Raw genomic sequence first — 27,123 nt, 5'->3', positions numbered from 1 at the left:
TGTAATCTTTGAGCGCGTTTTATACAACTCATGTCGCTCTCAGCTCTGCTAGGATGAGAAGGTATCTCAGGTTTAGCGAGAGATATCGTGGTGATGATGTCATTGTCGTCATCGAGCGCTGCGAATGGATCCAAGTCGATCACCATCAATTAGTGCTACGACACAGTGAGACTAAGTACAACAACATAAGAAATCAATATGAAATACTCTAGAAACGTCTAATATTACTACATATCTTTTGTACATAATACCATATCATTATTGTTGTCATCAGAATCTAGGGTAATGCAATAACAATCACTTAAAGGCATATTTCAAGTGTAAACTTTCGTCAGAAACCATTATCAGATGAGGTAGTGTTCAAAAGACTCTGACCCTCAATACTCAATATCAATTATCCAAATAGTTTTATACGTGCGTTCTTTGGCGAGGATTCGCAATTTGCTGTTATTTACTATGGTCGTGCCTCATAAAGGCGTGCACAAAGTTGAAATCACATCAATGACTTTGCTCTTTCAACCAGGATCTGGAATAGAGCCCCGCCTTCGTCTTACGCAAAGTGAATATTGGCTTGAAAAGAGTATAATAATGAGAAAAGAGTAGGGGTTTTCCTCGACGCGACGGTAGCTCTTAGGAACAGTCGCTCCGGCCGGTTCATCAGTGGCGCTATCGTTTATCTCCTCGTCATGTCCGGCCAGCAGACTGCATTCCAGACAATTGTTCGATCCGAATTACGTTCCGAAAATACAATACTTCGTTTTGAGTTACAGATACTAACCTCGATGACTTCAATCACTAAGGGGGTGGATTATGTTGTGCTGCCGATAGCCGAGCTGTTGCTCCTTTCAGGCGTCAGCCAACGAAACCATCGCGGAGCTTCTGGGGGCTGTTTTCAAAACCGCACCTTGCATTTTGGTGGGCTTGATAGTAGCTGCTAGTTACCTATAAGCGAATCGGAGGCATAATTACTCAGTACTAATCCAGAAAGCGGTTTGCGGTAGTAAGATTGAGCTAACTAAGTGTCACCGAGTGCAGACGTAGAGGCAAGGATTGAGATGAAAGGCCAAGGTTTGTCCCCTGATGTAGATACATATATATAGTCGAAGTTGAACGAAATACAAAATACCCTATTTTGAAAGCCTAGAAATAGCAGAAATATATCAAGTAAATCAGATTGAGTAACAGTCCATTTGCCTCAAGAACGAAGCCGCCATAGTTTACTGAGTAACGAGAAGAGTACTCGCAACACTTGGTACACCCGCCGAGTTCAGAACAAATAACATCCAGTACCCAGGCAAAGCGATGCCAGAGTCGCTTGGAACCTGGAATGAATAGCCATTTCCACTTCCAGTCTTCCTCAGACTTAAAGGAATGCGACGCTGGTCAGTATTAACTGTATGTGTTGCAGTACCATAACGGATCAATGAAGCTTTCTTGATGGTGGTATCTGTCGAGATTGTGATCTTGCCACCCACCTTGATACTTTTCGCAGAGACTTTAGTGATCTTGGGACGCGTTGCCAGTTTTCCGCTAGAATTGTACAGATAGTTTGGCGTATAGATCTGGGCATCAAAATGGTTGGTATCGCAATCACCACAAAGACCGCCACCACCGTTGAAAACCCTACCATCAGGCAGTAATAAGGAAAGACTGTGATAGACTCGAATAATGGAGTTTGGTTGCTGTTTGTAGAAAGTGTCTGCATCAGGGACATAAAGCTCTGGTGTAAGCTGGGGAGTCGAGTCGGCAAAAGGAATACCACGCTGTTGGCCACCTGTGATGAAAACGTTTCCGTCGGGAAGAACAACTGACGTATGAAATGTTCGAGGATAATACAGGCCGTTGCTAGCAAATACTGTCTTGGGTGTGCTTCCGGGCTCGCCAATTGTGATGATATGAGCGTTGGTAGTGGCATCAGAGTCTTGATAACTTGGGGAGCCGCCAAACGTAAGGATCTTTCCCTTAACTGCATCATACATAACAGCGTTTCCGCACATCGCATCTGGGTCTGTACCGCGGCTTGATTGACGCTTGCCGGCTGACTTTACATCGCCGTTTCCACTGGTATAGTACCAATTCATAGCAGTGCTAGGCCCGGCTTGAAAAACGGTTCCCTTCTTCCAGCCGAACAGCCATCCGTGGTTATCAGAACGGTAGAGGCCCTGTTGGTCTGCTGTCAACATTGGTTTGACCAAAGCTCCTGGAAGTGAGGTCCATGTTTTTGAAGATGGATCATATACTTCGCCATTCTTCTCAAATATACCACCGCTCCAAGAGCCGCCGATAGTAAAGACGCGACCATTCGATAGAGTTGCTGATGACTGGTATCCGCGGGCAACTTTCATATCAGGCCCTGGGATCCAGCTATCGCTAGAAGAGTCATAAAGGCTTGTTTTCTGAGCATTGTTGCCACCCGTGACAACGACCTGCCCATTTCCATCCATAGAGATACCAGGGCAAAACATATCGTGCTTGGTGACAGTTACAGTGCGTTGAGAAATCACACCCGTGGAAGGATCCCAGGTCGAGGTCAATGTCACACCGCCAGGGGAGCCTCCGAACGCATCGTTACGGTAGGAAGACCAAACAAGAACCTTTCCTGATGTTGGCTCAACTGCAGCAGCCACCGGAACAATAGGAAAGTCAAGTGTCGGGCCCCAGCTTCCGAGACCGGCTTGAGGGCTGGTATAGGAATCTGCCTTGAAGACGTTGATCTCGGCGATGCTGGTCCAAGGCTGGTCGTTTGCTTCAGTGACAGCGACAAGACGGACATAACGAATAGGACGAGTCTCAAAATTAGAGTATTTTTCAGTGTTGTCAGCGAACCATGTTCCGGTTGCAACGGCATCGCCCCAATTCTTCCCATCTGTGCTTAGAAAGACATTGTGACGGCCGATCCAGCCGTGATCGCTACCGTCTTGGCGAGGAAGGACAGACAATCCGTTCACATTCTGAGTAGAGCCCATATCGATAGTGTAGGTATGAGGAGGCTTTGGGTCATTGGTGCCTCCCGCGGCCCAGGCAGTGTGCCAGAACGTGTTGCGATCACCATCAATGGCCTTTGAGCACTCATCTCCTTCGTGCTGGCTGTCACAGGTAACACGCCACTTGTCGCGGTTGATAGCAGTGCCTATGGGAGCTGAGGCTCTAAGACTAAGGAATTGCAAGGATCCTTCAGGGGTCTCAGCTTTTGCTGCCGGTTGGGCAATGGCGACAGCACTAGCACTCCCGAGGTAAAGAGCAAGTGTCCAAAGGGACTTCATTGTAACGAAAGTAAGGGAAAAGAATGAGAAGTGTAAGATAAGGAGGAGAAGACAAGGTGAATGAATGGAATGGAATGGAATGAAATGGGACAAGCAGCAAGTTTGTTGTCCAAAATTGATGAGGATATCATATTTATTTATCGATTACCTCTCTGGTACATGTTTGGTCTAGCAGGACTGACATCAGATACACAGCCGGTAGATTCATCATACCGCAGGCGCCACACCAACTTCAGCTGCTAGGCGGATCAAAGCGGCAACCTTTAATATCGGTTTTACGAAAGGACAAGTCTTCCAGTTGGTCAACAAAGTTCAAACGGTCTAAGAAAAGAAAAAGGTCTCTTCGTATTGCCCGATCCGCTTACACTTGCACAGCAGACTGAGGCCACCATCTCCACCTGCACCTGTTTTGTTTCAGGTCAGGTTAAATTCTGCACAACGTCTGAGCACCCAACCCTCAACCTATTGAGTTAGCCTATTGGGTAGGTGATGAGAGAAAACAAGACTAAAACTTGACGGCAGATCGACGGATGGGATTTTGGCTCCATAAGGTTTAATTAGTTTAAGCCACAACGGCCATTTCCCCTGACTTCGTGCATATCGGCGTCATGCAAAGGTGAGATTCTGGGGTAATTTCCACAGCAACCATAACAATAAACTATAAAAACAATCATCTGGATCTTTAAACGACAGTCAAGGACCGATATCTTGTGTTTAGTATGTAGCTAACAATGTTTGCATGATGTAATCGTTACTGTTAGCCGTTAGACTATCGATTATGGCTTTAGCAAGTTCGGTACTTTTTAACACTAAGATATGTTGGCTATCAAGCTGGAGCTTGGGTGCCGTGGTTTCCCAGTTCGCTTGGCAGCCGAAGTTGAGCATCTTGAAAAGCCGTCAGATGAGAGGAGCGATGGATGTCTAAAGTTAGATAACGTACCTGTGACGATCCTCTGGGATACGGGCACATGCGTGAAGCTTACGACAAGTGCCAGAAGACTTGAACTGCGGAGTCCGTAGCCAACGATCTTTTGTCATTCCTGTGATTGGTTGCCAATCCATTCAAGGTCAGCTTGACGATCTGTGAGTTTTCAAGATCAGGACATGGAAACCGAGCTACGTTTGGACTGGAAAATGGTGCTTTGGTAACCAAAATGCCCTTACATTATGTGGCCATGCACTTTTACAATTTGGGTCTCATAATTACTCGAAAAGGAAACCCCAATACTCTACAGATATTCTTAAGCTAACTACTTAGAATAAGCATTCAAATCCATCCGAGAGTCAATAGGCTGATGTAAGGTCAGAAAAAATCTGACAAGGGATTCGCTGCGCCGCTTGGCGTCAGCACTATTTCGATGCTTCAATATTATGTGAGCTTAAAAACCGACTGCTCCCCATTCTCACAGGATCAAAGGCTTTCTGCCTTCTTGCATTATAAGCTATCTGGAATTTATTAACCGTTTGTCATTACCAGCTGTGGCGATGCGCTTCCTTACGGATCCTCGAGGCCTCGGTGACCCAAAATCTGAGGAGGTCCCTCTGCTTGTGATCGGGGCAGGGCTCCCTCGCGCTGCCACATCATCAATGCAGGCTGCCTTTGAGAAGCTAGGCTGCGGACCATGCATGCACATGGCAGAGATCCTCCCTCATCCTTCTCGTTTGCGCCTCTTCATCGCTGCGTTGCGTGAGAAGAATCCCGAAGTTCGGCAGAAGATGGTTAAGCAACTCATTCACGGGCATCGCTCCATCTGTGATCTTCCTGTCGTGTACTTCACGCCCGATATGATGGATGCGTATCCAGACGCCAAGATCGTTTTGAACCAACGACCTGATCCCGAGGTCTGGGCTAAGAGCGCTGAAGAGAGCTTCTGGTTCTTCTTCAGTCCTTGGTTCTACTGGGTTGGTCTGCTCTGGTCTTCTGATCGGATGTGGTATACACTCAATATGGAGAGCATCAAAATGGGCAAAGAGAAGTATGGTTCAGCCAATATCTTCTCCGCGGATATGTATAACAAGTATAACGAGGAGGTGTTGGCTGAGGCGAAGAAGCGCAATCGAGAGGTTCTCCAGTTCAAGGCAGAGGATGGATGGGAGCCGCTTTGCAAATTTTTGGGCAAGGATGTTCCGAGTGAGCCTTTTCCGCGATTGAATGAGAAGAAGACTTTTCAGATTGTGAGATACATATTCATTGCGAAGGGCGTTTTGTCTTGGGTAGCACTTTTTGGCGCGACGTGGGGACTTTGGAGAGTCGCGTCTTGGTATATGTAACTCCACGCGTGTATTCAGCCTCCATTATCCAAATAGTATTTCAAAGCATAAGAATATCGTCATAAAAAGCAAAAAAAAAAAAATGAATCGCTTAATATGCTAACTGGAGGGTTCGAACCTCCGCGGTTTCCCACTGCGGGTTTGGTTTCTGATGAGAACCTAAACACAGCGCCTTAACCACTCGGCCAAGTTAGCGATGATGATTCGGGTGGCGTAGTGGCTGGTGAATGAGCATCAAGACCCATGCGTCAATGACGACGAGGATGTCGAATAGCCTCGAGCCACCGAATTGCTGTTTTATTGTAGAGGGAAATGTTGAGAAACTCTGTGGAACTTGTCTGCGTATCTCAGTGAAGGCTTGATTGAGTCCCTCTGTATGAGGGAACTCTGGGATGAGGCCGGAGACCTGGTGGAGCACTAGAGGATGGGCACAATTTGACAAACATCACAAGGGCAATGTCAAAGGGGAATTGGTTGCTCGAACTTCTGTACCTTATCATTTACTCATCATATCTATCAATATAGTTCATAGAGGCTCCAACAAGAATCCAAAAGTCGTCTCCTCAGTCTTAACCATAAGATCTTCACGAACAGCAGGTCCACAAGCACCTGAACCAACACCAGCAACCTTACTATCCAGCCTAATAAAGACCGCATCATCCTCTTTCAAATCAGGAGGATGTCTAGCTTCATGAATAGTTGTATCCCTATGATGCGAGGCCAAGAAACTAAAGTTCTTTCCATCCAAACGTGTCGCACGGAGTCCGATGCCAGGAGACTTAGAGTCCCGAAGTGATACCCATCGTGTGTCCTCTCTGTTACCGTTCTCCTGAGGAACATCGTAAGGAGTCTGAAGTTCAGAAATAGACTCGACATTCCAGATTCCAACACGTTGAGAATCCTTCTTGTCGGGATAGCTTTCTCCAGGTCCACGGCCTAGCCACTTGACGTGCTCTAGGGTCTTGCTGCCGTACAGATTGAGGCCAATTCTGGGAACGTGCTCGGGGAAAGAGCCCGTAGGTGATAGACGCGTGACGTTAACACTGAGAGCTCCTGTGAGATAGACTGTATACTCAATCTCGCAGTCCCATCCCCAGAACAGAACTGGAGGAGTGATGAAGGTATGTGACTTGAGAACAACCTTATCGGAGTTCGATGAGTCGACTGAGAAAGATCGAAGTTGAGATTGGAGTTGTTCAACACCAAATCGCTCCCAGTATGGTACGGCTCCAGGGACGTCGTTGTCGGTCTTGGGGCGCCAAAAAGACGGGATGATGGCAGCTTGGGTCTTAGGGTCGAAGGTGAGTAGCGCAACGTTATTCGAGACCCAGTTCTTCAAAGAGCCGTAAGCTCTATCAAAGACGAACTCGAAGTTCTTGCCAGACACTGACACAGTAGCACCCTTCTCAGAAACGGACAGCTTGGAAGTGAGGGTATTGCTTGCGACAGGAGCAGAATTCGCATCACTTTGAGGAGCCTGGAGCTGCTGCTGATACCAAGCAATCTCGTGACCGGCAGGTGCCCAAGCTGTGGAGTGCTTGAGGGATAGCGTCACTGTCAGATAAACCTCGCTGCCCTTGTTGTATCGCTTGGCGTCGACTGGAAGAGGTACGGAACGTGTCTCGCCAGCTGGGATCTCGGGAATCTCGAATGACCTGGAGTGAATCAAGGTAGACCTTTTTTATGATTAGCGTTCTGAAAAGCTCACTTATCTTAGAATCGACTCACTCTTGACCAAACTGCTCCACCTTGTAAGACGCAGTCAAGTGATCTAAGCCGGCAAAATCATGCCAGTTCTCAATCTTCAACTCGCCATCCTTGAAAGAAAAACCAACAGGTTGGATAACCTTCTTGAACTCCGTCAGACCAGGAGTAGGCTCATGCTGACTGTTGAGAAGGCCATCCATGACAAACGTTCCATCGTTGGGTGCATCACCAAAGTCGCCGCCGTAAGCGTAATATCCTGCTCCCTCGTGATCATCCTTCCACAGACCGTGGTTAGCCCATTCCCAGATGAAGCCACCTTGGAGACGAGGATAGTCACGGAAGGCCTGCTCATAGTCTTCCAACCAACCGGGTCCGTTACCCATTGCATGTCCATACTCACAGAGTACAATAGGCTTTTCGTACTTGCCGTCCTTGACCCCCTCCTCTGCAGCGTACTTGATTAAGCGTTCAACCGTGGGATACATATAACTATACATATGTGTTGTCTCGGCCTCCATATCTCCCTCATAGTGAATCAACCTCGAGGGATCAGCTTCCGTAGCATACTTGAACATCTCTCTGTGGTTATCACCATAGAAGGCTTCGTTACCGAAACTCCACATGATAACACTGGCGTGATTCTTATCACGGTTAAGAACAGCCCGGATGCGGTCAAGATAAGCGTCCTTCCACTTGGGGTTATTGGAAGTGAACTCAGCAGCCTTTCCGAAGGCAAGCTTCTTTCGCTCGCCGTAGTCCATCGACTCGGGGATGTCGAGAGGTCGAGCAACAGCATCATAGAAGCCGTGGCACTCAAGATCGGCCTCCGCCATGACCCAGAGGCCGTACTCGTCGCAGAGGTCAAGAACACGGGGGTCGTGAGGTTGGTGGGCGCAACGAAGGGCATTTATGTTGTGCTTCTTCATGATGAGAAGATCACGCTTGGCAAATTCCAGAGGTACAGAGCGGCCGAGAAGAGGGTGATGTTCGTGACGGTTGACACCTCTGAGGCGAATGCGTTTGCCATTGACCTTCATTAGGCCATCCTTCAGCTCAACCGTTCTGAAACCAACGCGTTGCTGGACTTTGTGAAGGACAGTCTGCTTGTCTTCAGACTTGAGTGTTATCTCTGCTGAATATAAATATGGTGTCTCTGCTGTCCACTTCTTTGGGTCCTCTACATAAAGACTGAGACTAGCCTTTGACTGTCCATCGAAAGAGGTCTCGGTGGAGCCAATAACAGCTCCGCCATTCTTTGCAAGCTCAGAGACCGTGAGCTCGACAACGACGCCCTTTTGAGCAAAGACATCAACAGATGCGTTTAGGCGAGCATTCTTATAGTCATCGTCAAGAAGTGGCGTGAGGAAGAAATCTTCAATTCTGGCAGCTGGGAAGGAAATGAGATACACATCTCGGAAGATGCCTGAAAGGATTAGTTATTGTTCAAGTTGGCGGTTTGGGCGCTACTAACCTGAAAGCCACCATTGATCCTGATCTTCGATGTACGTCGCATCAGACCACTGGTAAACCCTCACAAAGAGCTCATTCGCGCCCTTGCGGTTGACAAACGATGAAATGTCGAACTCGGAAGGATTTCTTGAGCCTTGGGCATATCCGACCAGGGTGCCGTTGACCCAAATATGATACGCGCTATCAACGCCATCAAAGCGCAATCTCAGCTGAGAATCCGCAGCCCAACCCGTCGGGACGTGGAATTCTCGACGATAAGTTCCTGTAGGGTTTTCTGTAGGAACATATGGCGGACAGACGGGAATAGGATACTGAACATTAGTGTACCAGGGCTTTCCGTGGCCTTGAAGCTGCCAATGGCCCGGGACTTGGATCTGACCAAAAGCGACATCTTTTGCGCTTGGCTCGGGTGCTTCGAGAACTGTGCCAGCGAGAGAAAAGTCCCATGTTCCGTTCAGTGAGATTGAAGTATCAGGAATATGATATGAACGAGTGGGGAGAGTGTTTCTCCTAAAGACAGCTTCGTTGATATAGTCCGGTCGAGAGGGATCCTCTTGAAGAGGCATGCCCTTGGGCTCTTGCTGAATGCTGTCTCCCATTTTGACGATGCAAGAAAGACGATTGAAATGAATTGGAAGTTCAAGTCTCAGGAATTATTGGACTTTTATCTTGTAATTCCTCCTCTGCGATAGCACAGCCCCCGCATCGTGATACGTCTCAACTTGGTCTTTACTCAACACGTGCTTCGGACTGACTCTCGGGGAGGAGATAACTCCACTAGAATCCATGATAGGTGCGGGTACATGGCTTGATTGGTGTTGATCATGCCTTGTTTGGTGGAACAGCCTGAATGCACCAGAGCGTATTAGGATTAGAGGGTAACAGCCCGGGGATGTCGGAGCCGGAGCGGGGCAAGACTTGAAGGGCTTGGCTGGACTACCCGACAGCGGAACAGGCCTGTTGAGATTGTTACGTGCCACCTGCTTACGACCTCATGGGAGAAGTCATGGTATGGAATGCACTTGGTAGTAGTTGAAAACTGTGAGAATCAGGCGTGTTTGAGTAGCAGAGAAGACTAATCAGGCTGCTCAAATCTGACAGTGTATTGGTTAAACAATTATAATGCTTGCTAACCTTACCAACCGAAGCACCAAAATATTCTGGCAAATGATATACATAGCACCACAGACTTGAGGAAAATGAAGTGTAATATTTCCCAAAACCATGTTATTCTATTGGTTCCGCTAGTGAGCCTCTTTGCTTCTCTCAGCATGGTCGAGGGGGTACCCCTAGACTGACAAGCTAGAGGACATTTTTACATATAGAGATCTATTATTAGGAAATTAGACAAGCTTCTAGGCCCCATAAGTCACAATCTAGAAATGCGGTCCACTATTAAGGCTGAAGTCTCCTTGGCATCGGTCTCAGGTGTCAAGATTAGTCCTGTTGCCATTGCTGAGGATTCTCCAGGCACGACATCTTTTATCTCATCGGTAATGTCCCCAGTCGAATTTTAATTTCACCTTCATAAACTTCCATGATACAATACTTCTCTTGACTTGGGTAGCATCAGAGGCAGTTTCCAACGGTTACAGTCAGTATGCGATCAAACAGAGGTCGTTGACGAGGACCAGAAAACATGAAACAGCTGATCGGCTAAATCCGCGGTATGTGAAGCAATCATATTGAGTATTCGTAGCTTTAATTGTTATATGACCATACAAATCAGCTGTGTTTTTAAATTTTATCATTGGAAATTGACCTTTCCTTGCATAACGACACTGGAATACAGAAACAACAATCCGAGAAAACTGTAATCGCTTATGATAGGATGAGGTCGGAATGAGATTATGTGGCCGCGTTTCATATTAGAGTTGCCGAACTTCCGAGATGGAGAGATACTGCACTATTGACCAATTGACTCTTTCTATCAAAGCATGTTGGTTCTGAACATTCATCAACCTCGTAAGTGACAACGCGTTTCCAACCAACAGCGTCTCCACTACCGGGTATCCGGCACATATCGCCTAGCATAGCCTCGTTTGCACATGTCATATCATCAGTACCTTTCGCCCATTTCCTCAACTTTCATCAACAAATACCGCTAATCCAGCCACAAATCCTGGGAATATCAGCCGACGTATTGTGATGTCACCAAACATTTCCTTTGACTCCGGCACTATCGACAGATTCAACCGGGCAGCAGCCGGGTACATCGTGCCTCTCCTTCTTATAGTCTCGAACCTGATTGCCTATATCAACAAAGATGCATCCAAAGCTTATGATCTTACTGGCCTTAACGTCTTTGCCAACCTCTATCTGCTGGGAGCCTATCTTAGAGGCGACAGGTTCGGCTAGTGGCCCGCGACCAAGTGCGGTGAACCAGGAGATACATCTTGAGCTGCTCCATGCACTGGAACAACTTCAGCACAGTGAGTCCGAAAAGGACGTGCCTGAGAAACGGAGATCTGTTAGTAATACCCAACCCCGATTCATTGACAGGATTGTGGCTGATTGTTAGATATATGAACGTGCATGGGCTGCTGTTGCGCCATCACATGAGTTTACAGAGGGACTCAAGGTAAGCCAATCTCTTGAATTGGAAGGAAGAGTTCTAACATGTCAATCAAAGGTATTATGGCTTCGTTGGAGTAAGTTCAAGCAGACAATCTGCGGTTTCAATATGGATATGGACTGAGTATTTAGCTTTTGAAATCAAGCATGCCGCCGGGCTCGCAGATTGCGGATACTTCAGTGGACACGCCGGTCCTAAGAAAGAGATTTACTACCAGTATGAGGTTTGTCCATCTTTCATCCAACCTCGCATCAGATGGCTAAAACAGAGTAGACTGATGATGGCCATTGTGATACCGTCATCGAACAAATCGAGATCCAACGTGCAATCGAGCATCGTATCAAGACAGAAGGGCCCTCTCTACGTCACACTGAATGTCTGGACCTGACTGACACCGGTGTTTGGAATGGCCACCTTCTCATCGGACCGACCAAGGGCTTTGACTACGAGATAGAATGCGGGCCAAAGCTTGTAGTTACTCCAGTGTCTATGATGTGGGATTTGGACAGTCTCCAGGAGGAAGAGAAGAAAAAGGAGAAACAGAAAGGGGCCGACCGTGAGCTATAGAGGGTCTAAATTAGTTGTAGGTGAGAAGTTAACAATCAGTCTACTGGTAAACTATTACATATTTTGACGAGTTATGGAAAGTCGGGAGAGTACAGGCCAAGGAAGGAGATTATTAGGAAGCCAATTCCGTAATAAATCGTGCCAAAGAGAATGATAACCGCAAATGGTATGAATCCTGGTGTGCTGGTTGTTAGACTCACCTGTTACTTGTATCTTATCACAACGCACTTCTGACTTCGCGGAAACATGAAGTCATTGCATCTTCAAAGAATTATAGGAATTTATCACCAATGGCATCATAGCCTACAAAGTTTAGGAGGCATACTTCGGGAAAATGAACTTATTTAGTTTAGAGTTGTATTTAGACATCATTAGCCAGACGCCGAGAGAACAAGCTTATTTTAATCCACTTATGACCTATTTTCTCTCGTAGTCCGAATTTCCAGTGAATAAAACTGCTGTGTGTTCAATGGTTTCATCGAAGCACTTTATCGACTTGGATATGATCTACTTCGGTGCCAGAGAAAGCTGGCCATTGTCTGGGGGTTTTAGAACTTAACTCGCAGACGATTGGAAAGTGCTTGAACGACTGAATCCTTGGCTTGTAAATTCAACCAACCCGAGGGGAACTCTGATTCATCCTGCACACCGTTCGTCATCTCGTTCCGTCAAAACCACCAGTTTCATGCAATAATAAGGATACCTCAGGGATTCCATAAGACCAGACCGGTCGATTCATCAATGTAGCAACAGGAATTAATATGGACTGCAAAACCTTTTGGAATTGCCGACATGTCTGCTCATCGAGACCAACATCCAGGCGGCAACTCGGCACATATTGAAGATCACACGTTCAATGACCAACTGAAAGACGCGAAGACGAAGGATTGAGCTTGCAGCTAACACATCATGACTCCTGACAAGAAGATATCTTTATGAGAAGTGCAAGGATAGAATCCTTCAACTGGTGCTTTTCGGTAAGTAGAAAGGGCCGAGACACCCATCTTGCCGCAGGGTTCTGCAAATAGCTCAGTAGAGAATTCTTGACAATGGTATGTTCCCAAGGCTATGTGTGGAAAGAGGACAGCATAAGAGGTGGAACATCTGTAAGATTTCATGTTGACAATATAAAGAGTCAGTGAAAAACTGATGGTTTATCCCCGAGGACTCAGTTATTTGTTAGTAAAGTCCGCGCCGAAAGGTCGGACACCTCAGCATGTCGTATGTGAGGCCGTGGCGCTTATTGTTGCTGGAGATGCCGTTCTTCCGAGACACATGGATCTTTCTCATATATAGAGCCGCTGTTGGTTGTAGCCAAAGTGTGTTGGTTCTGTGCCTGCAACATTCTCGCAAGTTTCTGTGCCTGTTGTAGAACCAACAGCATTTCACATGGGTCGGATAAGTGGCATATTCACTTTGACGCCGAAGATACCCTCATCGGCCAAATTTTCTGACATTCAACATTTGCTCTCGTCACATCATCAAATCCTTCGAAATCCGCATAAAAGTCCTATAAAAGACCGACAACTCTCGAAGACCTCACGTTCATATCGCAGTAATGGCCCCAGCACCTCAACTCGAGCCTCATTTTCTGGATCAAATCGTTCAAGCATCAGCTGGATACATTATTCCCACTATCCTTCTCGCAGCGAATCTCGTTGTCTACCTAAGTCAAGATGAAACCCGCCCTTATGAGCTTCTTCGTCTTAATGTCCTTGCCTTCGTCTATTTACTCTATGCCTACCACAGAGGTGACCGAGGCCATTAAGATGCCGAATTCGCTAGCGCTGTACCATCTTGAAGATTTTGAGTCTGAGGACTCTGCCCTTGAGAAGCGCAGAAACGTCAGGGTCAGTTGATTTCGCTGTAAAGTTCTTCACAAATCTGACATCTCTGAAGGTTTGCGAGAGAATCATCACTATTACTTCTCATTGTGTTATTATTGGGGCGCTATCAAGGTAAGAAACACCTCTGAAGAATCGACAGGTCTCTAACATCCCTCTTTTAGGACGGAATCCTCCAGATCAGTAAGTGCAGGTAATTCGTTGTAGATCCTAAGCTAACATAGCGCTTAGGCTCTGCCATTAAGCATGCCTCAAACGTCAAGACCTGTTCCACCTTCACTGGACGTGCTGGCCCAAACGGCGACCTTTTCTACTGCTATCGTGTAAGCGAACCTCAATACTCTCTTCTTTACGATAGTGTGGTTCTAACAATACAAATCCCAGGCTACGGGTAGACACTGTGACACGACTGCCGAACAGGAAACCATTGCAGGTGCAATCGAGCATCATATCAAGAAGCACGGGCACAAGATCTGGGGTACCCAGTGTTTGGATCTAACTCACGGTGGAACTTGGAACGGGTACCTCCTCATTGGGCTGGCGAGCAACTTTGACCACAAGGCTTACTGTGGACCGGAAGTCAGCTTTAAGCATTGTGACTCGGGAGGAAAGGGTGACATCAACTAACCTGATTAATAGCATGGGTGGACATGTCAAACCACTTTGCCTGAAAACTTAGGACCTTCATCCTAAAGGACAAAAAGACTTGGGTTTTGGCACCCTGGTTCACAAGATTTCTTGCTCCCCGAGGCTAGCGTCTGCGTAATCACCCCTTTCAAGATCTGTTTGGTTTGAAGAACAGGGGCTTTGATCGATAAACGGTGGTGTGCGGAAGGTAGATGGATGAATATTTTCGTTCACTTCTATTATATAGCAGAGTCAAATTTGCATCGAAAGCTCCACGTAGAGCTTTACCCCAACTACTTGTGCAATCGTTACTACCTCCTGTGTACAAAGTGATAATATGTTTCGTGATGCATTTAAAGCCCTGTTAATAGCAATCCCTTATGTAACTATCTGCCTGTTGCATGAGCCACATGCTACGATCGACACTCGGTGAATCTCCACCAAATGAGACCTCACGCCAGTTTCGGAATAACTTCTCAAGATGACTTCCTACAAGCGTGGCTCGTGAGCCAATGAACTCTTTGAGAGCAGGCACGTGCGACGCAGCGAGAATGATCAGCATCGCCCCTGACATACTGTTCCTTGTCAGTATGATGCGAGTCTGAAACGGTTATCAACTTACGACAGCGAGCATATCCAGGTATCAATCAGAACTGTTTGTGGGAAGCCTCTGAGATCTAATGCATGTAGTAAACAAGCGTCAAGGCATAACTTGCAATTTTGCATAGCATCTGGTATCGAAGGCACCCTTGTCTCAGCATAGCTACTACTTAGCATCCACATCAAATACGGTCGATAGATGACTCCTTTGCACGTAAGATAACGCTGCCGAAGAAATCCACCAGCCGCTGTTGCAGCTTCTTCCGTATCGATGCTGAAAGAGAAAGAGGCTGGTAAGACTTCACGCCAGTCGTCTAGCTGCCGCTGCAGCTCGGCGACGATGCGTGGAAAGCGAGTGTGATCAAATGCAGCGCCGGTGTCTTTTGCGTAAAGTAGTTGATGGACTCTGTTCAGGAGACGTCGCATGCTTACACAGGCCAAGAAGTATAGCGACGATTCCTCTTCCACAATTTCGGATGGGTGTGTGTGATATGTGCTTGGTAATGGGATAGACGACTCGACGCGCGCGATGCCAGAAGGGGGGCAAGCTGATAGCTCGGCCATGTAGTCACTAAGTGCATATTAGCACTCGGTCGAGGAAATTTGGATAGCAAATTGTTGTAAGCTTACCTTTCTAAGATGTAACATGACCAGAATATTCTTCTGATGCGCTCTTCAGCCTCGTTGTCATGCGTGTTGGGTGGATAGGATAGAAGCAACATGCATCTCGTCGCTGTAGCACTGAGATACTCCCAAGCCTGAAGTGGTCGGACCAGAGAAGCGAAGTAAAGACTGACAGGTTAGAAAGGCCAAATTCAGGGATACTAGGGTCATCTTACGCCGTGAAGAAGAGGCATTGAGTACTTTCAGAGTCAACTTGCAGATGGGCAACGTGGAGCTTCTTTAGAGCCAGTTGGAAGTAGATATCACCCAGCTTCCGCTTTCGAAGTCTTCTGTCTTTCTCTGCCGCATCGGGCTCGGCGGTGAAGCGAAGGTCTTCAGCAGCTTGACTTGCACATCCTAGAGCCAATGTGAGTAAACAGAGACAAGAGTGAACTGTATCTTCTGAAGGCATTCCATTCTGAAGCGTCGCTCGTAAACTGCCAAGTTGATCTTGTGACATGGAAGGGTACCAGAAGTTGATGTTACGTTCGAACGCCTCCAGCATCGAGGTTATGTCTTCCGCGTCAACGTATGGATACATGGGATTCGATGCGACTGATAGCGGTGGCCGTGCTTGCTCAAGGTAAAAGATCGACTCTCCATCGTGTCGAAGAAGTGGGAAGACGTCAAAGTGCGGCCATTGGAGTATCGACTCAGTTGTCGAGGTATGCATAGAATCCAATACTGCATTCTCAAAGTTGTTGACATTCTCACGTTGGTCTTGACTGGTTGGTGTCTGTATAGCATGACTCTGCCGACGAAGATTGAGATCTGGCGATGAGCCTGAGAAGGAATTGGTACGATTTGTTTGAGGTGAGTTGGCAAGTTGAACACCGGCCGGCTACAATGGTCAAAACTAGACATCTAGACGAGATACATATGGCTTACGATGGCAGATCTTAACTCATGTAGGGTCTTCTCGACCCGCAGAACACTTTCTAGAATGAGATCGTTCTTGCTCCTCCTGCAGTAGCGTTACCATGCTGGAGCCGAGCAATAAACTGGAGAGTGAGGCTTACGAGTTGGCTTCAGATCCATAGGTGCAATCATGGCCGATCGACGCACATGTCGCGCAAGGATTGTTCCCATCGCATCTATCGCCATCAGCCAAGCTGTCAAATGAGTCTTGCCGAGAGGATCATCCTACCTTGTCTTGCGGGTACGACAAGCATCGCACTTAACGTCGGTCAGCACATGCAGCATAACACATGATGGCAAACTCACTGCATGCGACGTTCTCAACCTCTTCCTCGCAGGCCATTCATCATTTGCTTGATCCATTGCGCTGGGTATTGAACAGCAATTCGCTCCGGTACGGGCCGACACAAACGTGGGGAAAAGAGGAGATAATGAATGAGGAGTTTGTGAATCATCTGATGGATCACGGGGAAGCTCGGTCCGAGGTCAATTGAAGCTTGTGATTGGTGCGGGAATTCATTCGGGGAATGGGTTAGTTACCCCAGCTTTCGTGACATTGTCCGATTGGACACTTCCTTGATCTGCGAGGTTGGTGCAAAAGCTTGATGGCCATGAGACCTTGGAAATACTGGGGTTCAAACCAAGGTCATGAGGTGCCATTGTTCGTTGCGACGTGGTATGCAGATCGGGAAGTGAGGCCGAGGGTTTGGCGATTGGCAGACAAGTCTAATTGGAACTCAATTGACACGCGATACGAAATTGTTGCGAACCAATTGAAGGTCTATGCCACGGTGTACTGAAACATTTAGTCAAGACATCTTTCTGGTCGGTCACTGCCTTGAAGCTCATTATGTTCAAATTATCACGTTGTGAAGAAAATGTTTGTGGAGTAACAATGCATTATGCATTATATTGATTGCGATGGAGTTCTCTTCAGTATGGCTACCTAAAACATGCCGAGGTAATTGAGATTGACCAGATCAAACCTCTCCCGCGAGTTTCGCATCTGCCGTCACATTCAGAGTGTTCATAACAGTTTGAGCATCCCTCTTCTGAAGACTCTTCGTAACCGGGTTGGGGGCCTCAAACACCTCAGACAATTCCTCCAAGGTTCGATCCTTGGTCTCAGGGAAGAAGAAGTAGATGAAGGCAGCCTCAAACAGATCCCAGAAGACAAACACGAGGTAGAAGTAATATCCGATGTCCTGGAAAGCTGGACCACTGCTGTACTGGATGATAGTCGACGCGATTGAACTGGCAAGGTTACCGACGGCAGTACCCTTGGCACGAATGTCGGTGGACAAGCATTCGGCGATGTATGCTGACTGGAGAGGAGTCCAACCAAAAGAGAAGACAATACCGAAGATGAAGATCATTGCCACGGTGGCGTTGGCAGCGGAAGCATTGTCGGGTTGGTCGAGAGAGAGCTTGCTGGTACCGGTGATGACGGCGAAGCAGCAGGAGCAGAAGATGATAGAGTAGATCAGAAGAGGTCGGCGACCAACGACATCAGTGAGACGAGCTCCGAGAATGGCACCGAAGAAGCAGAGCACAGGGTTGATGCCGTTCAAAGCCAAGACCTTCTTTTCGTTGGTGATGCCGGCTTGCTTCAGCATGACGGGGAGATAATAAGAGCTATACATGGTTAGAGAAAGCTTGAAGCTGGAAAAGAACTTGGGACGTACCTCAAACTGTTTCCACTGACTTGTCCAAATACAGCCATACCCAAGACACCAATAAGCCGGCGTCGCGCACTGTGAGTGTTCCAGAGTCCACGGTAATCCCACCAAGACTTATCAGTAGCATCGGCGGCAATCTGGTTTGACATCTCCTTGATCTGCAAAACAACCACAGGGTGATTCTCATCGCCCTCACCATGGTATGTAGCTAGAACCTTAACGGCATCCTCAACTCTATCCTGAGCAATAAGCCATCGTGGAGACTCAGGTAGCCACAGAACGCCAAGGGCAACGATGCCAGAAGTGATCATCTGGCACCAAATGGGAATTCTCCAGGCAATGTCGCCCTCGACGTAACTGCAGCCGTAAACAACCCAACTGGCGATAATACTACCGATGTACCAGGTACAGTTGTACAAACCGGTAATAGTGCCTCGCCAGTTGGGATGCGCCATCTCGCTAACGTAGCAAGGGGCGGAGACACAGCAGAAACTAACGCCGAAGCCGAGGATGAAACGACCACCGAGGAATTGACCTCGTCCCGTGGAAGTAGCTTGGACGCATGTTCCGACGATAACTATGATGGCACCGGTGAACATGCCCCATCGTCGGCCGAAGAAGTCGTTTACGGGGGCGGTGAAGAATACGGCGGCGATGGAGCCGATGTTGTACATGGCAAAGATGATACCGGTCGTAGAGCCCTCGGAAGACCTGCGATTGTTAGTTCAAGTCCTGTTTCTTGATGGTTTCACATACATGTTGAAGTAGCGTTGGTATGCCTTCATGCCGTTGATACCACCAAGAAGACTGCCATCATATCCGTTCTTCCATAGTCAGCAACCAACTTATTGTTGTCTCGTGAAGCACTTACCAAGCAACCACAGAGGTACGCGCAAGCCAGGATGAAGTACAACCTGAACATACGAGGTGTCCATGGTGACAACTTCTGATTCTCAACATCATGCGCAAGCTGAACCGCAACATGAGCATCATGAACCTCATCACCGTGGTCAATAGCGACCTTCTCATCAGCTTTGTAGTCCATGTTTGTCAAAGATCAGTGGAGACTTGAGCCAAGAAAGAAGATTGTCGATCAAAGGCCAAGTTCAATGGGTCTTTATATAAGTCAAGTTGCATGCATATTCATGTAGACCGGACTTTGAACCCCAGACGGCATGTAACGCCCGTCCGACGTCGTCCCCGGATTTGCATGGCTGGTCCCCCTCATTCTGTGCGTGTTGGGATTAGTTGGAGGGGGGAAGATGGTGTTCTGACTTTTTGTCGGGGCGAGGATTGGGTTAGACTGTGATCCACTCCGGCTCCGGCTGCCCCGAGGCAAACCTGGGGTAAGTTTTGGTGGTACCGATTGGTTCGGGTACAGCATGTTGGAAACGATCCAGCCATGTCAAATTAGTCGTATGTTGTGTATCTACTCGTGATAGAACTTAAGCTTAGGTGGAATGGTTGGAAGATGCTCTGTGATCAGCCCACGGTCCTGAGTTCACAATTGGCCTGACAAATGGCGACATTAGGATGGTCCCGTGCAACAGACTCCTTGCTCGATGTTCACGAAACTTCACACTACATAGTTCTCCCCATGGCACCACAAATCAACAAGAATGCGTTACTGAGTTGACTGTACTGCCGAGGCCCTATCGGCTTTCATATTAAGGAGAAGAAAGTGACAGTCATGAAAATCGAGGTTGAATGACCTCAGGGCTCTTCGACCCTGTACTCCGCTGACTCCCTCTCCGGCTTCTGCCCATATACCACATAGCTCTTGTAGTTAGCATAGTGCAAACGTAGTGGTGAAAGAAACCTACATTTTCCAGTACCCATGTACCTTTGGGTTTCTCAATTCATTCCTTACGTCTGCACAAAGAGATAGTACTTCATCCTTTGACCAACCGAGCACCCTGGTAAACAAAGCCAGACTCACGCCCTCAAGTCCTGTTTCAAAGTTGATGAGGTTCCATTTTCCAAGTTCCTTGAGCTTTGGGTCTTTAGGCCAGCTGTTGGTAGGCCATCTGTAGATAGTCTCCACGACGTTATGGAAGCCGGCTTTCTCGACGATGGCTTTATACTTATCAGACTCACCGAGTGGCCGACCAAGTTTACGAGAGCCTTCGATGAGGCATTCTTGCCACTTCATGAGTGGAGACGTTTTGGGGTCGAGAGTGGCATCGTCGCAGAAGACGGGGAGTTGAATATCCTGGATCTCATACCAGCCACCGGGGTTTAGACCACTACAGCGCGTTACTAGAATGCCCGTAGGTTAAAATGTTCTATCAGCAAGCTTACTTGAATACCTTGTTTGCCATTGTTTCGGGGTTGGAAAAGCTTCCTGTCATCATGCGAGAGAAAATAAAGTCAAACGGTGTCGTCCATGTCCACTCTTTCTCAAGGTCATCGATCTCAAAACTGCAGTTCGGTGGTACGCTGTATCGAATGTCAGATACTGCAAAGGTTCGAGACAAGTTAGGACCAACAATGGAGGTTGAATAGGGCTCAGATCAACGCCGATCACCTGTTCTCAGACATTAGGCTAGGCAACAGAGTGTAGTAAATTTGCATACTTCAGCAGCCGGGTGTTCCTCAGCTAGGATCTAATTAGTCAATTTCCATCAAAAATTTGTCATCAGATAACACACCAAATTCCAATGCCCAAATACCTGTTCCAGTACCCATATCTAAAACTCGTTTGGCTGTATCGGCTCCCGGATTCAGGGCCCTCTTCCCGTCAAGCGTAATAATATACAGGCCATCTTGCAGATCTACCCGTTGTCAGCGTTGGCAAGCATGCCTCGAGGTCTCTTCTTACCGAGTCTATCGTTTTCGATCTCCAATGCGGTTAGACCAAGCACCCAGTTTGTTTGACCATGAGCTCACATCGTCATTTGGGAAGGCATACTCTATTTCCATTAGCCAGAGTCAATTTGAATCAAAGCCTATTCTTACTCCCTTCACTTAGCCTATGGTAAGTCCGTCCATTTTCTTGTGCGAAATGGAGCAGGCTGGATCGAAGTGATAAATTTAACGGATCGTCGAGTGGCTTTTTTTTTGTTAGAATCAACCTTGACCTTGCTGGGTCGGAATGGGCCTACTATTCCGATAGCAGAGTCGTAATCTAGATCAACAGCCTGGCCTTCGATTAGCAAGTACCTAATCAAATGAAGTTCCTCATTACAATTTGTTCTTGCATGTTGGGCAGCTGTGAGAAGAGGCGCGATGTTTTTAAAATTTGACGCGTTAAGGTGGGGAACAATGAGGTGACAACAAAAGCTACCTTGATAGCTGTTGGTACAAGGGTTTCAGGCACATGATTTGGCCTCAAGGATGCTGTAAGGGGTCCGTGTCGCAGATGCTCCGCGCTACCCTGAAGTAGATGTGTTTTTCATCATTTCTTGAGCCGTCTCTGGATATTCAGTATGAACTCGCTATAGGGATGTAAAAAGTTCACCGTCATAATTCTTTTTTCCCTCCCTTTTTCTTTTCATTTTCTGTTGTGTAGATTCAATGAGTCGCATTGATTCACCAAATCAGGTAAGTCGACTTCACCGCCATGATGTCAAGCCAGCCCAACGTCTAATACAAAACACCCATATAACGCCACCTTATAGGCAAACACTGATAGACCTTCCTTACAGACCACTTCGATTCTATGACTGAACATTTTCATATTTAGAAATCTGTTATTAGTACGAGATATAAAATAAAAGACACCATTCCTCTAACGATACGTGGCTGTTTTAGCTTCAGATCATACCTAAATCAGCCTAGTCGGTATTTTTCATTTCAGCTGAACTCTCAGAAAACCCCTTTCGCAATTTCGAAATGTTTCGTGACACAGATGAAATTATCGCGACTTCAGCATGGCAGACAATGGAAAGTCGCCGACCGATATCATCACCTATATCGGTGTGCCCTTGGCAGTCTTGGGAGGTACTCACTAGCTTCCTCGTATACCGTACGCCAAGCGACTAACTACCCCGGCAGTTCTCCCAATTCTATACAACACGCTCTCCACGCTCATCTCGCTTTCTAAGATAAAGCGTATGCTGCGGCATAGTCGTCTGACAGCACTTACACGGAGTGATATTGTCAACAGAGTCATCGAGATAGAGCTCCCGCGTTATGCCGTCATGCCGCTGGACAGATTCCAGGATCGCTCAGAGTACTGGACTCTGTCGCGTCATCCCAGCTCTATCCCTGGCGGTAGTTGGACCACATTTAACTGGAAAACTCACTCAATTGGTATGAAGACTCAGCGAGTGGAGTATGCTGATCAAGTCCGACAACCTCAAGTCGAGGTGGCATTCGATGAGCTTGTTTGCTACCTTCTCGATCTTGGCGCTGTCCCGAACCCCCATGGATGGAAGTTATTGAGATCATCGGGACTTTGGACACCTGTAGGATGTTGCTTGATGATGTCTCCCGAAGGTCGGCAAGACGCGTTGACAATCGCTCCGTCAAATGATTCTGATGGAAACCTCTCGTTGACTGTTGCCTGGTCTAGCTCCTGGATCACAAGAGATTACTCCAACTTGCCGCCATATTGGGTCCGATTGCCGTCACCACCTCAGAAAGACAATACCAACAAGCCTGGAAGCGCGTCGGAGGTTCCGGATCACTCAGCTCGGAACTCAGAGGACGGACTAACAGCAGGGAAGGATCGGGAGGCTGATTCACGCCCAGGAACTAACCAAGCTTCTCCACAGTCGAGTGCAATTACTTGTCAGATCTCCATGTCAGGGCTCGTCACGGCGCTGACCGAGCAGGATCACTATGGTATTCAGACAACTTTGAACCTGGAAAGCCTTTACATCGACCACCTGCGAACTCAGCCTGCTAAATCAGATGGTGTATGGTTTTCCAGCGCAGCCACCGCCTTTGGAACATCTAGTCAGACCATTCTATGGAACTACAAAATACCAGACGATATTCTGTCCTTTGCACGGAAGGAAACTGTACCTTGCGGAGTGTTGGTTGTTCTAGGCATCGTTGACGAATCTGAGACGCCGACGTGGGCGACCAGATATGATGACCACGGAACTGATATTCACAAGTTTGCACGAAAGTCTCAGGAACAACGGGCTGCGATTGCTGCAGAAGCACTGTTGCCTCCTGCTCAGCGTGAAGCGGCGGCACAAGCTCGAATGCGCAAGGAGAATCAAGAGCGGATGGATGAGAGTAAGTCAGCCCAATCATATAGATTTCTAAGTCCATTGCTGACATACCATAGTGCGGGAGAAACTCAGAACGGGCCAGCTGAGACGCGATCAGCGCATGATGGAAGCCCTCCGCAGCCCCAAGTGGGACACAAAGCTTGTTGCTGAGCATTGCCTGCGATGGCTTCAAGGGAAAGGCCATTGGGATGACTCACTTACTGTAAAGGATGTCGTTGGCTTTATGTTACATCGCATGGTTCTGGATGGGGAATTTGCAGCCAATATCTGCCGGATGCTGGACAAGTGGAAGGCTTGGGCTGATGTCGGAGGTATGAAACAGTCTGACTATCAGGCAGTTCAAGATGATCAAGTTGACTTTGCCCATGCGTCACTATTGGTAGCTATGATTCGGGATACCTCTACGGCTTTGGAGGGAACAGTGTCTATGGACCTGCAGGAATGCTTGAGAATGTGGAGAAAGGTTCGACTTGGATAGTTCGTCGCGTGGGAACCAAGATGGTTGGTAATTGCATATCAAATCAAAATTTCACCAGGTTCATAAGAAGCCATTGATTGGTCCCGGGAATGATGATTGCAGATTAAGGAGCGAAACAGCTAGCTAAAAACAAAAACAATAACTAAACAAGTTTCAAGGAATACCAGTTCCAAAACGATACCCCCTGATAATCAGAGAGCACATTGAGCAGGCTAACACTGCGCTCAGGCAATCTTGCCGTTGAGATCGACACCACCAGGAGGTAAGACGAAGGTGACGTTCTTGTACTCAAAGTGTCCGACGTAGACCTGGTTACGGTAGATCTTGATATGAAGATCGAGCTGTAGCGTGTTAAGTCCTGTTGTTTGAATATAGGCGTTGTTCACTTACACCCTTGACATGGAGCTTGAAGGTGGCATCTCCCTGGCCAAACTGACCGAAGTCATTGTAGTAGAAGGTACCACTAAGATAACATCAGTCAACATCCTCTTCCATAATTGCGTTCTAAGATACACTTACACGGGAAGCGTGGCGGTAGCGGGCGGGAAAACACCAGAACCCTCGGCAGTGAAGACAAGCTGGAGGGTAGCCACCTCAAGACTGACAGTGATATCAGTCTTGGTCAGGGTAAGCTTTCCCTTTGCAGTAGCCTGGTTCTTCCAGACTTTGTGCTCGATATATCCCTCAGACTGAATGATAGCCTCGAGGTGAGCCCGACCACCAGGTCTGGCGATAGCCTCAGAAGCGAGGTCTTGGATCTCCTGCTCAGTGGTGTGGCGAGCATCAGAACCGCCAGTGATGTAGGCTGCTAGAGCACTGAGAAGAGCGCCGTCCACGGAGTTGGAGCTCACGGACTGGATGGGCAGGCCCTGGGGCTGCTGCTGTTGCTGAGGGAAAGCGAGAGTGGTGGCCATTGCGATAGGTTTGAAAGGGACTTGGAGGTTTGTTGGTTGTTGTTGTTTCTTGAGGAGATCTGATGTGTTTGATGAGGATGCTATTCTCCAGGCCGGGGACTCTTGCAGCTTTTATAGATTTTCCCCCGTGGCTCGGAGCTAATGATTTGGTGTTGAAGATATACTGGAAGCATTACAAACAGATTGAATGCACAGCTAAATCCCATAACAGAACCGCTCTTCGCTAAGCGCTTAGCCGACGGTGAAGCAATCCTCAGATGGTTTAGTCTGTATGTTCTGTAACTGCTGAAGAATGTCTGTCTTACTTTCAGCTGGCCATTTCTTGGGCCACGAGAGTATGATCTAACCATGAAGGTCCAAACATCGTGCTATGGCAAGGTTCAGAGCAAATATTGCGATGATTCTCGTCACATTGTCGACATCACGACTTCCTGATGAGGCTGGAGGCTGAGGTGATATTGCTTTTAGCGCTTGTGAACAGAACTGCATGACGCTATGTCATCCTGTATAGTCCTGGTGGCAAGCTGAATACACTATGGGGCCAAAGAACCTCACGGTGATTCGAGTATAGTTGACAATGATTCTGTACGTGACATACAGTCTGGACTCGCAATCCATACTAATTGAGAGGTTGAACGGCGCGGGCCGAGACCGCCACAACTGTTCACTTGCGAATTGGAAATTGAAAGAGCAAACAGTTGATGTGATTGGCAATTGACCAGGGGTTCTCAGCTCGGCGTTGAAGCTGACTTATACCGCTTTCGGAGAAATATGTCTCATACCATAAGGCCATTTTCCAATTTGGATTGCGCCATCCTCAAGTATCGAATGGACTAAGCCTGACCTGTATTGAACAATATGCTCATCGATTCGGCACTTCAATTGTAGTAGCAAATCACGCAAAAAGCCCAAGCTAGCACTTCTTTTTGAGGCCCTCCTAGCGCGTTTCCAAAGGCTGAGCAGAGTCTCTCAAGACTAGTCTTACCACTGAAATATTCTCTGCGGCGTTTTCGGACGTGGCGGTTAATGGTACTTTCGTAACCCTCTCGTGTTTGGGGGGGAACTTGGATGACTATCCCCGCCAAAGACCCTCGTGGTTACTATACTGAGGCTAATGCTCTGACCAATACGACTTGGAAAACATCAGGACTGAAATGGAAAGAGAGTCACTCTATGATCTCAGCTATGTCATAAATCAGCATGGGTCCGATTATCTCAACAGATACACTTTCTGTTACGAGACAAAGACCAAGATAAGGGGCGAGGTGATGAATCGAACCCCCTACAAACTTAAACAAGAGATCTCACGCTATTCTTGGTTTTATCGCCCATCGTCTTTAGAAGTTCAGAGCTCAGCTTCGCTTGTGTGTTCCATGTTGAGATTAGTCTTGCCCCTCTCAGGTTTACTAGGCACATGTCTATGGTTGTCTTTACGAATATTGTTCGAGTTATTCTAGCTGCTGACTGTCCACCTAGTGTACCGGCGCCTGTTTCTCAACTCGACTGTTGCCTGGTTGCACATGGAAGCTGGTATAAGCGCCGCAGAAGCTTTCAATGCTGCAACAAAGTTGAAGTCGCCATCAATACCGTGGCAGAATCCACAATCGCTACTCTTGAAAGGGCTTTCCATTCTTGCAACTTGAGATGTTTGCTCAAGTCACCATTATTATTCTGGCATGGTGGTTTCCACGATTATGCTCGTCAAGGGCGGGACAATCTTATTCTATAGATGGCCAAACTTACATGACATTGAATATTCTTATGCTACTGTATGTATGAGGTTGAGGCGTTAGCAGAAGCTTCGGGCCCCAGCACAAAGTTAAAGACCACACATGAATATCCTTTTGCACAGAAGAGTTTTGAGCTTGAATTTCAAGCTTGTGATTGTATGAAGCTTTCCAATTTGCCATCGTCTGAGAGATATTTGTGAACTACATGACTACTTGCTCCCATAAGGTTAAACTTTAGGCTCCTAACACAGGTGATTAAGACACGATAGATATTCGTGAATAGCATCCATGAGAACGACTCTAGCAACGCAGGATGTACAAAACTATCAGGGCAAATAAAACCTAAAAGTAGAGAAATAACATCTAGCGATAATGGTTCTCATATTGAGCAGATCCTTTGTAGTGAGCCAGGCGAGCATAATTTATATAACCACCTAAACCTTGCTGGCGGCCTCCCCGGTCGTCGGAACGGTGGTTTTGATTGACGATAGCATGTTGCATAGCATCGAATCGTTATTCTCTAGTGGCCATATGTCCCAAAACGTATAACGATAATACCGTATCTTAAGATGCATAAGGCTAGTAGTATTACTGGCTAGCAGGCAATGATATAAGAGACTGTAGGTACGAT

General features: G+C 47.3%; 9 protein-coding genes and 1 non-coding gene across 10 annotated transcripts; 4 read left to right on the top strand and 6 right to left on the bottom strand.

Annotated features, from left to right (window-relative positions):
- Positions 1-968: 968 nt before the first annotated feature.
- BKA55DRAFT_579110 (uncharacterized protein) lies at positions 969-3,429 on the bottom strand. Its single transcript, XM_046193806.1, has one exon. The coding sequence runs from the start codon at positions 3,261-3,263 to the stop codon at positions 1,218-1,220; it is 2,046 nt and encodes a 681-aa protein (XP_046045239.1). The 5' UTR covers positions 3,264-3,429; the 3' UTR covers positions 969-1,217.
- A 1,162-nt stretch (positions 3,430-4,591) lies between these two features.
- Positions 4,592-5,616, top strand: BKA55DRAFT_579107 (P-loop containing nucleoside triphosphate hydrolase protein). Its single transcript, XM_046193805.1, has 2 exons — positions 4,592-4,636; positions 4,741-5,616. Exon 2 carries the CDS (start codon positions 4,749-4,751, stop codon positions 5,532-5,534), a length of 786 nt encoding a protein of 261 aa, XP_046045238.1. The 5' UTR covers positions 4,592-4,636; positions 4,741-4,748; the 3' UTR covers positions 5,535-5,616.
- A 15-nt stretch (positions 5,617-5,631) lies between these two features.
- BKA55DRAFT_t252 lies at positions 5,632-5,729 on the bottom strand. Its single transcript has one exon. It is a non-coding gene; the product is annotated as a tRNA-Leu (tRNA).
- A 282-nt stretch (positions 5,730-6,011) lies between these two features.
- Positions 6,012-9,466, bottom strand: BKA55DRAFT_651959 (glycosyl hydrolases family 2, TIM barrel domain-containing protein). The gene is made up of 3 exons (XM_046197327.1): positions 8,713-9,466; positions 7,263-8,664; positions 6,012-7,210 (listed from the first exon to the last, which is right to left on the bottom strand). The coding sequence occupies exons 1-3, from the start codon at positions 9,308-9,310 to the stop codon at positions 6,061-6,063; spliced, it is 3,150 nt and encodes a 1,049-aa protein (XP_046045237.1). The 5' UTR covers positions 9,311-9,466; the 3' UTR covers positions 6,012-6,060.
- Positions 9,467-10,675: 1,209 nt separating this feature from the next.
- On the top strand, positions 10,676-12,249 carry BKA55DRAFT_579105 (uncharacterized protein). Its single transcript, XM_046193804.1, has 5 exons — positions 10,676-11,181; positions 11,233-11,292; positions 11,344-11,362; positions 11,418-11,509; positions 11,560-12,249. Exons 1-5 carry the CDS (start codon positions 10,978-10,980, stop codon positions 11,851-11,853), a joined length of 669 nt encoding a protein of 222 aa, XP_046045236.1. The 5' UTR covers positions 10,676-10,977; the 3' UTR covers positions 11,854-12,249.
- Positions 12,250-13,411: 1,162 nt separating this feature from the next.
- Positions 13,412-14,324, top strand: BKA55DRAFT_597584 (uncharacterized protein; the record flags this gene model as incomplete). Its single annotated transcript, XM_046196098.1, has 6 exons — positions 13,412-13,564; positions 13,605-13,703; positions 13,753-13,788; positions 13,862-13,880; positions 13,929-14,020; positions 14,118-14,324. The coding sequence occupies 6 exons, from the start codon at positions 13,412-13,414 to the stop codon at positions 14,322-14,324; spliced, it is 606 nt and encodes a 201-aa protein (XP_046045235.1).
- Positions 14,325-14,576: 252 nt separating this feature from the next.
- BKA55DRAFT_597583 (uncharacterized protein) lies at positions 14,577-19,229 on the bottom strand (the record flags this gene model as incomplete). Its single annotated transcript, XM_046196097.1, has 12 exons — positions 14,577-14,685; positions 14,735-14,899; positions 14,947-15,495; positions 15,555-15,716; positions 15,764-16,428; positions 16,476-16,551; positions 16,607-16,699; positions 17,061-17,086; positions 17,492-18,140; positions 18,191-18,895; positions 18,941-19,008; positions 19,056-19,229. 12 exons carry the CDS (start codon positions 19,227-19,229, stop codon positions 14,577-14,579), a joined length of 3,441 nt encoding a protein of 1,146 aa, XP_046045234.1.
- A 354-nt stretch (positions 19,230-19,583) lies between these two features.
- On the bottom strand, positions 19,584-21,435 carry BKA55DRAFT_579099 (S-adenosyl-L-methionine-dependent methyltransferase). The gene is made up of 11 exons (XM_046193803.1): positions 21,372-21,435; positions 21,289-21,324; positions 21,143-21,236; positions 21,074-21,096; positions 21,006-21,024; positions 20,836-20,958; positions 20,761-20,783; positions 20,674-20,711; positions 20,486-20,623; positions 20,008-20,430; positions 19,584-19,961 (listed from the first exon to the last, which is right to left on the bottom strand). Exons 1-11 carry the CDS (start codon positions 21,384-21,386, stop codon positions 19,898-19,900), a joined length of 996 nt encoding a protein of 331 aa, XP_046045233.1. The 5' UTR covers positions 21,387-21,435; the 3' UTR covers positions 19,584-19,897.
- Positions 21,436-22,056: 621 nt separating this feature from the next.
- On the top strand, positions 22,057-23,848 carry BKA55DRAFT_694725 (uncharacterized protein; the record flags this gene model as incomplete). Its single annotated transcript, XM_046200079.1, has 3 exons — positions 22,057-22,126; positions 22,181-23,374; positions 23,427-23,848. The coding sequence occupies 3 exons, from the start codon at positions 22,057-22,059 to the stop codon at positions 23,846-23,848; spliced, it is 1,686 nt and encodes a 561-aa protein (XP_046045232.1).
- A 224-nt stretch (positions 23,849-24,072) lies between these two features.
- Positions 24,073-24,762, bottom strand: BKA55DRAFT_694724 (uncharacterized protein; the record flags this gene model as incomplete). The annotated part of the gene is made up of 3 exons (XM_046200078.1): positions 24,073-24,189; positions 24,239-24,311; positions 24,368-24,762. The coding sequence occupies 3 exons, from the start codon at positions 24,760-24,762 to the stop codon at positions 24,073-24,075; spliced, it is 585 nt and encodes a 194-aa protein (XP_046045231.1).
- Positions 24,763-27,123: the final 2,361 nt, after the last annotated feature.

Source organism: Fusarium redolens, assembly GCF_020744475.1.
Source record: "Fusarium redolens strain MPI-CAGE-AT-0023 chromosome Unknown BKA55scaffold_16, whole genome shotgun sequence".
NCBI lineage: Eukaryota > Fungi > Ascomycota > Sordariomycetes > Hypocreales > Nectriaceae > Fusarium > Fusarium redolens.
This window is presented reverse-complemented; position numbering and strand designations above follow the sequence as displayed.

Bases quoted from the DNA above. Each gene is read 5' to 3' on its own strand.
- BKA55DRAFT_579110 (XM_046193806.1), bottom strand. From the start codon at position 3,263: ATGAAGTCCCTTTGGACACTTGCTCTTTACCTCGGGAGTGCTAGTGCT.
- BKA55DRAFT_579107 (XM_046193805.1), top strand. From the start codon at position 4,749: ATGCGCTTCCTTACGGATCCTCGAGGCCTCGGTGACCCAAAATCTGAG.
- BKA55DRAFT_651959 (XM_046197327.1), bottom strand. From the start codon at position 9,310: ATGGGAGACAGCATTCAGCAAGAGCCCAAGGGCATGCCTCTTCAAGAG. The intron at 8,665-8,712 runs GTTAGTAGCGCC...TAATCCTTTCAG, and splicing joins GGATCAATGGTGGCTTTCAG to GCATCTTCCGAGATGTGTAT. The intron at 7,211-7,262 runs GTGAGTCGATTC...ATCATAAAAAAG, and splicing joins GTGGAGCAGTTTGGTCAAGA to GTCTACCTTGATTCACTCCA.
- BKA55DRAFT_579105 (XM_046193804.1), top strand. From the start codon at position 10,978: ATGCATCCAAAGCTTATGATCTTACTGGCCTTAACGTCTTTGCCAACC. The intron at 11,182-11,232 runs GTTAGTAATACC...GCTGATTGTTAG, and splicing joins TGCCTGAGAAACGGAGATCT to ATATATGAACGTGCATGGGC. The intron at 11,510-11,559 runs GTTTGTCCATCT...AAAACAGAGTAG, and splicing joins AGATTTACTACCAGTATGAG to ACTGATGATGGCCATTGTGA.
- BKA55DRAFT_579099 (XM_046193803.1), bottom strand. The intron at 21,237-21,288 runs GTAGGCCCATTC...ACAAAAAAAAAG, and splicing joins ACGACTCTGCTATCGGAATA to CCACTCGACGATCCGTTAAA. The intron at 20,784-20,835 runs GTGTGTTATCTG...ATTAGATCCTAG, and splicing joins TATTTGGGCATTGGAATTTG to CTGAGGAACACCCGGCTGCT.